This window comes from Nelumbo nucifera, chromosome 5, assembly GCF_055504915.1.
Source record: "Nelumbo nucifera cultivar China Antique chromosome 5, China Antique-T2T, whole genome shotgun sequence".
In the NCBI taxonomy this organism is placed as follows: domain Eukaryota; kingdom Viridiplantae; phylum Streptophyta; class Magnoliopsida; order Proteales; family Nelumbonaceae; genus Nelumbo; species Nelumbo nucifera.
This window is the reverse complement of record NC_142653.1, coordinates 58484212-58494059: the sequence shown is the minus strand read 5'-3', so window position 1 is coordinate 58494059 and position 9848 is coordinate 58484212. Positions and strand designations below refer to the sequence as shown.

At 36.1% G+C, this 9848-nt stretch overlaps 1 protein-coding gene across 1 annotated transcript; it reads left to right on the top strand.

Annotated features, from left to right (window-relative positions):
• Positions 1-1069: 1069 nt before the first annotated feature.
• LOC104596845 (TonB-dependent heme receptor A) lies at positions 1070-9360 on the top strand. The gene is made up of 2 exons (XM_010258169.3): positions 1070-1317; positions 8886-9360. The coding sequence occupies exons 1-2, from the start codon at positions 1245-1247 to the stop codon at positions 9104-9106; spliced, it is 294 nt and encodes a 97-aa protein (XP_010256471.1). The 5' UTR covers positions 1070-1244; the 3' UTR covers positions 9107-9360.
• Positions 9361-9848: the final 488 nt, after the last annotated feature.

The window sequence follows — 9848 nt, the reverse complement described above, 5'->3', positions numbered from 1 at the left end:
TCCATAGGTTTCAAACATGTTAAGTCTTTACATGCAAATAAAAAAACAAATTTTCAATTTTTTTAATTTTTAACTTTTTCTTACTTTCCTTATAAAAATCTAAAATCTACATATATCATAAAAAATTGTGATTTTTGACATGAAAAATGTAGATAAGCTAACATTAGAATACTTTCAAGCATTTAAACAAGAAAGAAACAATAAATCAAAATGATTAAATGAAAAAAAAAGTTGAAAAATTCACCTACATGCAATTTAACAATTTGGGCAAGTTTTTTAGTAGAGATTTAGAGTGGTTGGAGGGGTGGATTTTTTTTTTTTTTTTGAGTAAAGAAGCCTTCTTTCCCCCATACCCTATTTTTATTCTCAACTCATATTGTTTTAGTGGCATATCAGTCAGTATATATAATTTTTATTAAAAGTGCAAGCATCTTAACCATTAAGTCACTTTTATTTCATGATAATAAATAAAATAAATTAATTTTCATTAACATTAATATTTACATACAATCTAAACAAACAATGTATATACTTATGTTCAACAACTCCAATTATAAATTAAAAAGAATAATATTCAAAATTAGTATTTTATAAATCAATGGAATAAATAATTTATCAAATCCACACACACATATATATATATATATATATACATATATATATGTAAATTCAAGAAACTTATAAAACTAAAAATATAAATAGAATAATTATTTTAACACTTAAAATTTATAATTTTTCACATGTATCTTATAAATTTTATAAATTATTAATTAATATTTTAATTTACATTAAATAACAATGTATTTATCATTTACAAAATACTTAAAAAAATAATATAAATTAAATCTATCAAACCCACAATCTACATTTATATAAAAAGCGAAATAAATTAAAATACATGAATTAAAGTGAAAAAAGAAATAAAGTGTTTAAGCTTGTGGATCTGAATTGATTGTTGAACGAAACGTGGAGGTAGCAGCCTAGTAGGTTGAACGGTTGAAGGAGAACGAGGGATAGAAAGGGAAATATATTAAACCGCAGGGTTTAAAGTGTAACAAAGGGCTTCGGAGTCTGACCAAGAAGGGCCGGAAACTGTGGCGTCTCCGTTACATAAGGTAAGCAGAGATCCCAGGCTTAGTACTCACGGACTCATTGCTAGGGCTAAAGGAGCTAGCAATTGAGCGAACAAGAACAACCGAGTTAGGGAGCTTTCGCCGTTCTCTGGTTTTTTCTCGTCAATAGCTATGGCTTTGAACAATGGATTGAGATCCGGCCTGAAGGTGTTGATGTCCTCTGAATCTATTGTTTCAAGATCAGGTCAACCCTCTTTTTCTCATTCCATTTGAACGCAGAAAGCAAGCTTTAGTTTTTGGATCTTTAATCTCTCATTACTGTTATTGATGCCTTCTCTTTTTCCTAACAAGACTCAACAACTGCTTATTGATACACTTAGGGACTTTTCTAATTTCTTATTTTCCCATAATGATCGTCTGCCTTATAGAGAGGTGCAAATTCATTTTGTGATGCAAGGTGAAGATGGTTGCTTGAATCTGGATTAACAAGTTAGGACAATAATTTGTTATATACTTATATAATTGAATCTTGACGGTTTCTTTATTTATTAATACATTACCGTAGATAGCTAGAAAGAACTGTATCTATTTAATGTTCTATATTAACTATGGTTCTTTTCTTACATGTGTCGTGGCGATGGATACTTTTAATTTCTAATGTATATTTTGAATATCACAATTAGTTAACATAGAAATCTATTTGTTGATAATTCCATTGTAACTTGGTATATCCTTGCTTGTGACGGATGACAACTAGTTACCAAATAAGGCCATCACCCAATACTGGTCCTGGCTCTGCATGGTCTAACCTCTGGAATCTTAGCACTGAATGGCTGTTGTAGTCCTCAAAGACGTTCTCTCACACATGTCATCCAGGGATTTTTCCACCAAACTTGACATGGTTCCTACATGGCAATATGCTACTTGACTGTGAAATAGAAATTGCAGCGAAATCCAACATCAATTGCAATTTTAGGTTGGTGAATATCCAAGTCTGAACTCTAGAAGTCAACTTTTAACAACCAAAGCCGAAATGCAAAATCTAATTTGCTCTGAAATGAGATAGTGGCTTGTCCATTCAAAACATTGATCTTTCCACTAAGGTACTTAATCAAAGCCTAAGGGGGAAAAGAAATAATTTGCTTGCATAGAATTCACTTCCAATGTTTAATCTCCAAGGTATTTTGGTGTTGCCATGCTTTCAGGCACTTTTTGTAACCTGTTTCTTCATCTCTTAATCTGTTTTTTTTGGGTGGCTTTTTATCAGATGTGGCACCAAATAGAGTCAAGGTAGTTGCTTGCAATTCATGTGAAGAAACTACTAGTTTAAGTTAATACCCAATTATTTTGGATGGCTACATCCTACATGAATCCCGTTCTTCCTTTATGGTTTATGAAGAGCCATATGTCCTGTCAAATTCCAAGTCAGATCATTTAGTTAAGGTCATAAGTATTTTCCATTTTTCTCTGGTTGTTGAATGGTTGAGTTTGGGATTGTGATGCTTGCCCATCATGGTCCAAGGACCACTATAGTGTTGAGTGCCTTGTAACATACCCAACTATTTTTCTGTTGGCTCATGAACCCTGTTCTTCCTTTAAGGTCTATGAAGACTGAAGAGCCATATTTCCTGTCGAATTCCAACTCAGATCATTTAGCTTAAGTTCATAATTGTTTGTCATTTTTTTTCTAGTTGATCAAAGATTGAGTTTAGGCTTGTGATGCTTATCCATCAAGGTCCAACCGTCCAAGGTACACTATGGTGTTGAGCACCTTGCAACCCATGTCGTCTTGGTTGCAGAAACTGCTTACCTTTTAGATGGCTTCTTAGATTGCTTTTGGACCAACATAGGTCATGAATAACCATTCAGGAGAGGAAATTATTATCATAAGTAAATATAGACATAAACCTTTCTGATAAATGATAAGAATATAAGTTGGGGTTTCCTACTTATATAAGCCATGCTCCTAGGAATTATTTTAGTTGCCTTGCAGCCTATATCATTTAGGTTGAGGGTGGCCTAGATTTTTAATGGATTTCCCATGCAAGCAATCATGAGCTCAGGCTTCTAATGCTTTTGTGGCTGTGCCAACACCAAGGCATCAAGAGATATTTGTGATGTAAGGCTCTTTTATCCATTAGCCGTTACCATCTCTCTCTCTCTCTCTCTGTTTTCTCTAGGTGGTGATGATGCTTTGCATCTTTATATGCTTCTTTTTGAAGGGGAAGGAGGCTCCTTGGACTTTCAGGCATATACTTAAGGAGGCTAGATTTCTAATTGGCAGTCTAAACACCTTGTTGTGATAAGGTGGATGAGCAAGGAGGTTCCTTGGACTTTCGGACACACATAGGAGGCTATGTTTCTAATTCTAACTAGCAGTCTGAATCTCTGAACACCTTGTTTAGATGGCCTAGATGTGCCAGTGCTTCAGCAGATCATCTTGCTAGATAAGGGGTGGTGAATTAAGTGGACCCTTTTTGTGGGCCTACATTTCTAGTGTAGGTCAAGGGCTGTTGTTGTATGATGAGGTAGGTAAGCCAGTTGGTTTGTTGCATGCTTGATGTAAACTTTGCACGAGCTGTGCCGTGCTGGCCCATTTCACAGATCTACCTCCCCCTCTTGAATGAAATCCCATTCCAGCTAAATCTAATTCCAATTTGAATTCCTGTATGAACCAAACAGACTATGGGAATAGATCATTCCAGTTCTGATTCCAAGGGATTCTGATTCCAACTGCGAACCAAACGGACCGTAAATTTGTTGCAACATGTTTTTTATGTGATAATTGAAAAGTTATTTCATTATCAATATGTAAGCAAAGTTACAGCATCCCAAAGAGAGGCACGGGGTGTGACCTCTCTTGATAGTAAAAGAAAGTGTAAGAAACCACTGTACATTATAATCAAAACATTACAAGGTTGCCCAGTACAGATGTTTCTTCAAATTATCAGCCATAGGATTTGCTGACCTTCTCACCCAACGTGTGAACTAACATTCATGTTGCTTGTTAACCAGCTTGCTTTCTTTAGGAAATCCTTGTAGCACCAAATTAATGAGCTCAGGTCTGTTAACCAGCCCACAGCCACCTTAGAATCTCCTTCAATTAGGAAATCCTTGTAGCACTCAATTACTGAGCTCGGGTTTGTTGCAACATGTTGGAGCATTCCAACCTAACCCAAATGCAAAACTGTAAAACTCTATGGGACTGCATCATTAAATGTTGGACAAAATTGTTACTCTATGCTATAGAGTAAAGGGAAAAGACATAAATACTTCTCTCCACATGCCTTTTTAACCAATAAAAGATGCTTGTGTTGATGATAAATTTGTAACCATGGTTGAAGTGTTCAGTGAAAGAGGGAGGGAGCCGGCCAACCTTAATTATAGATTTAGGTTACAATTCAAATGGCTGTTCTGCCCCTAAGGAGTGTGGGGCAGCATCATTAAGTATGGGACAGAACTGTGACTATGATATAAAATAAAGAGAAAAGATATAAATATTGCTCCCACATGCCCCTCTTAAACCAATAAAAAAAGATGATTGTGTTGATGGTAAATTTGTAACCAAGGTTTTATAAAGCTAAAGGTGAACTGTAATGTCCCAAAAAGGTTAGGCGTAATCCTCAAGGTGTTTTGAAGTATAAGCCTCAAAAAATTGAGAAAAAAATTAATTAAAGTTCATAAGTGATAAAAATAACATATTATCAAGTTAGTATGCTAGCAGGTACACATATCCATAAAATGGAAGTTTAAAAGCAGCACTTTCTAGCTTTTAAGTGTTAAATAATATAATAACTAATCAACTAAAAATTATAAACATTTTACATTTCAAGATTCATAATGCAAAGTTTTCAAATTATTTAAATGGCCAATTTAGAAGAAAGGAAACATATGAAGAATCATCCATATAATTGATATTAGATTTATGATCACCCAACAATTTAGAAGAAAGGAAACAACTCGGTTGATTTGATATATGCAAAAATTACAAGCTTGTGATGTTAGATTTAGAATAATAAGAAAAAAAATCCCACTTGATTTATCCAAGAGAAGCTAATAACTTGATTGGCCCTTTTTGCATTGAACTCTCTTAAAACTCTAAGAGAAGAGAACTAATAGGACTTGATTTGTCCTATTGGTTTTTCAATTTTTACTCTTTTTATTTGGGCCATATTTACCAAAGCTACTTTATCACTAAATATGCCTCACAGATTGAGGCTTGAGGCATACACCCCATTCTGACAAGGGCTTAAGCCTTGAGGTAAAATCTGTGTGCCTCACCTCAAGGTATACACTTCACACCTCAAAGCTTAAGCCTTTTAAAACAATGTTTGTAACAATGGTTGGGGTGTTCAGTGATGTGGATTTTATATCTCTGTCAGTGGACTCTAATCCTGGCTGTAGAAAATCAGTCAATAACTGCTTCCCTTCAAGATACATCTTGAGCAATAGAACCAACTTTCTCAACACTCATTTGATAATTTACCAACAGTGAATCAATAATATTTGCTAAGCTTACCACTAATTCTACTACTATGCTTGCCAATATGCCTCCTCCAATGACATGTAAGCTTTTAGGCTCTTTCCTAAGCCCCCTGAATTTCAACTTAGAAATGAGATCATTTTATCATTGTTTTGATTAATGAAATCAGAATCATTATCTAATCAGTCTTTTTGTGTGTATTCATGCATGCATGTGGGTGAATGGAAGTTTGAACTAAGGAATTATCTTTTGATTTTCTATCGTTTGCAACATACTTCAGCATTTAAATGATTAATGTATTAAATAGTATTCAGGGAGAAAAGTGTATTAATTGAATCGATCCCTCTTCTGTGGATAACAAATTTTCTTGTAACTGCCTCAAATATTTTAATATATTTACTAACTGTTGTAATTAACACTGAGCATCATACAGAATATGAGATGCTCAGAAAGAGAGATCCCTTGTGAACGTGGTAGGGTGTACTGTAGGAATACAACAATGAATCCTAGCCTCAAGCCCCAAATCTCTGATGCATACATAGATGCAAGTTGAATGAAGAGTTTCAAATAGTGATCCACTGTTTTCTCGTCTTATTGAAAACCTTTCATCTTACATCTTCTGTTAGGAGTTTATGGAACTAGGTTTATGTTGTTTAAGATGAAATTGTGGAGCTGCAGTAGAAGGTATGAGCTATTAGTGGAAATGAGTAAGAATGGTTGGAGTTTGTTGAACAAAGTAGGAAGTTTACCTGGACTGTCTGCAATAGCACAAGAAAAAGGAGGCCCACTTGGAGAGTTCTGAGATTGCTGGCTATCAGTTGGTATAGGCTTTGAGGTTCTGGCATGATTTGCAAGACTGTGAGGCTGGTGACCTATTGTTGATCCAGGAGGAAATTGGTCAAAATTGAGATACAGCCTAATAGGCAGGAAAGCAGATGGTGTATGGTTGAGAGGTTGGGCTTTTTTTTGTTTTTTTTTTTTTGTTTAGTCCTTTTATGGGAAGATGGGAAGCTATAGATTTGGACAATATTTCATGGAAGTGGATCTTGAAATCCTCACTTCATCCAAAGTATCCTTCTTCATATGGACCGACACATTGGACAACATTCCTTACAGTGGATCATGTTATTATCTCTACAGGAATGGTGTTTGACAATTGCTGCCGTCTTTGTGGCCAGGGGAGCGAACCAACTTGATATATATTGCAGTTTTTCATGTGATATCTAGTCACAGTTTCTACTTCTATAAGATAGACAGTGGGTTATGCCAGAGGACTTTAACAAACCTGTTGTCCTCCTGGCCAGGACATTGGACTCAGTAGAAGGGTAAGTTTCTTTGGAGATTGGATTCCTCTGGCACTGATGGTAACTAATGAGGTGGTTTCATCAATATTCACGGGGGTTTTGATTGGTCAATGCTCTTCCAATATCAAAATTCATGGTGGATTTTTCCCTCTATTTAACAATTTCCATTTTACCTCTCAAGAAAAAAGGGTTGTAAGTCTTATTTGGGAAAAAAGGTAAGGTTGGACAGTGGACATTGATACAGTCAACGATGCAGATGGGCCACAAAATCTAGTTAAAGGTAAGGTTGGACAGTGTACTACTGATTAGTGTATCTTAGAGAATCTGAGCTTTCAGATCTGGCTATAATGGGTGTGTGGGTGCGTGGACAAGCTATAGATTGGTTTAAGGTTCAACATGAGTAAAAACAATGAGAGAAATAGATATACAAGGGATGTAGTTTAAGAGATTATAATTTGAGTTTTCAGCCTGAGTCCCACTTCTTTTCTTTTTTTGATAGATAATGGAAATGATAATTTTATTGATTAAAGACCTAAGTATACATCATACAATTCCCCACTAAGAGGCGTGAGGTGCAGCCTCCTAACTACATCATAAAGCTTACAATTGAGCCCAAAAGAGCTGATTCCTATGTACTCCTTGTTTAGTTAGGAGGTCTGCCAGCCCATTTGCCGATCTTCTTTCCCATTGAACTGTGAGTGAAATATTTGAAGTCAGCCACTTAAATCTTCTCAAATTTCCCCTGTACGGTCAGGCTGCCGTCTTTGGTTCTTTTAGTCATCCAACAACCAATTTGGAATCACCTTCAATCATTAAATGCTCCACTGCCAACTCTTTTGCATATTCTGCTCCTTGTAACACAGCTTGGAGTTATGCATTTACTGAGTCTCCCCACCCTATAGGACCAGAAAATAGAGCTACAATCTGACCTTCTTCGTTTCTAAAACCTCCCCCTTTTCCTGAAGGCCCTGGGTTGCCCAAACTACTGCCATCAAAATTTAGTTTAATGACGCCTGCATCAGGAGACTTCCAATCCACCACTGGCTTGCTTCTGACTGTAGAACTTTTGGCCAGTTGTTCCCAATTTCTCCTTATGTCATCAAAAGTGTAGGAGGAGAACAGGTCCAAGGATTTTACTCAACTTATGCCCCTACATAAGATGCTTTCAAACACACAAGTTTAATCCCTCTCCTTGTCATTAAAGATTCTAGCATTTCGTTTCTCCCACACAGTCCACACCAAAGCAGTTCTCACACACCTCCACAAAACTCTTCCTCTTCTCTTTGGCCACCTGAAAGTTGTAGGATCAAAAAGATTGTTCCTCTTCTCTTTGGCCACCTGAAAGTTGTAAGATCAAAAACATTGCAAATCTGCACCGGTTCTATCCACCTGCTCCCAAAAAGATCAAAAAGCTTTTCCCAAAGGCCTACAACAAAAGGGCAAGTGATTAGTAAATGGTAGCAACTTTCCTCGTTTGCTTTGCAAAGGGTGCACCAGTTAGGAGAGATACAGAGACTAGGTCTTCTTTTTTGCAAAACATCCCAAGTGTTGATTTTCCCAAGGGAGACTTCCCAACAAAGGGCTCCAACTTTAGGAGGGACAAGTTTGGACCAAACTTCCTTGCTATGAAAAGGTTGAGGCAAAGGAGAGGAGCACAAGGAAGCAATAGCTTCATATGTACTAGAAATGTTACTCTGAATCAATAGTTTGTTGTAGCTAAATAAGCTGTTAAGATATACTAATTAGTACTGAAGTAGTACAGCATACCAGATTCAACGGGAACTTTTTTTCTCCCACTTCTAATCAACTTCAGAATGATATTTATTCTTAAATAGAGTCACAAAAGAGTTCAGTTTTTGCATGTTTTACTGGTTCTTTTGAGTCAAGCACCTTCTGTTTTATTCCATGTCGTGTTACCTGCATTCACCTACCTAGAATTAATGTAACATGTTTTTTTCCATAGTTTTTCATACTTGTATATATTCTAAATATGAACTTACGAACAGCGATAAACTATTTTCTCAGTTAGAAGCTTTCACTCAACTGGGGTGAAGAGGATGGGGGGAGGACATGGCCATGGTCATGATGAGGCATATTATCTTCATGCAAAACACATGTATAACTTGGACAGGATGAAACATCAGAAATTGAAGATGACTTTGGGCGTGTTCACTGCATTCAGTATCGGTGTGGCTGTTCCAATTTATGCTGTCATTTTCCAGCAAAAGAAGACTGCCTCTGCTTGATTTCTTATGTTTGTTGGTGGTAATAAAAGAGACAGTACTTTATAAACTCTAGTATCAGTTTTCTCTGTTTCAGGCTTAACAATCCTTTGGCACTGAAAATGCCTTTTTGTCCTCTTGATTGTTTTTATTCCCTTAATTTTGAATACTGCCTTGTCGTATGCCATTTATGCAACAGTAGATCTTTGGTTTAGCAGTTCGAATAAACAACTCTTGGGCTGAAGTAAGAAACTGCATATGTATGTTTAATTGCTGAATTTACATCCTACGAAATGATGGAATCGTTTTATCTATCTACCAGCTAGGTCAATTGGACTGACTTGTGAATGGCATCGTTTGGAGAAATCCTGATCTATATAATGAACGGGTTCGTTGCCCAAAATGGATCAAAATTACACAACTAAATCAGTATCCATCTTGTGCTGTTGTACATGATCTAGCATGGTCTTGCATTTGCGTTACACACTTCCAAGGTTTTTAAAAACAGACCTCGAAATGGACGTTTTTAAAAACCTCGAAATGCATTTGAAAATAAATGCATAATGCATAATAAAGTGTTTTTCTTATAATTTATTTTCGGGTAATCGGGTTGGCCTGACGCGTATCTGCTATGTGCAGTCGTGAGAACAGTGTTTATCTTAAAATTTATTTTTGGGTGTACAGGTTTCCCCGACCTGTATATATGCCATGTGACAGTCATGAAAAAACGGATGAGTAGTTCTCTTGGATTTAATTCTTTGGTTAA

Coding starts and splice junctions, on each gene's coding strand:
- LOC104596845 (XM_010258169.3), top strand. CDS start 1,245: ATGGCTTTGAACAATGGATTGAGATCCGGCCTGAAGGTGTTGATGTCC. Junction 1,318..8,885: donor ATCTATTGTTTCAAGATCAG/GTCAACCCTCTT, acceptor CTATTTTCTCAG/TTAGAAGCTTTCACTCAACT.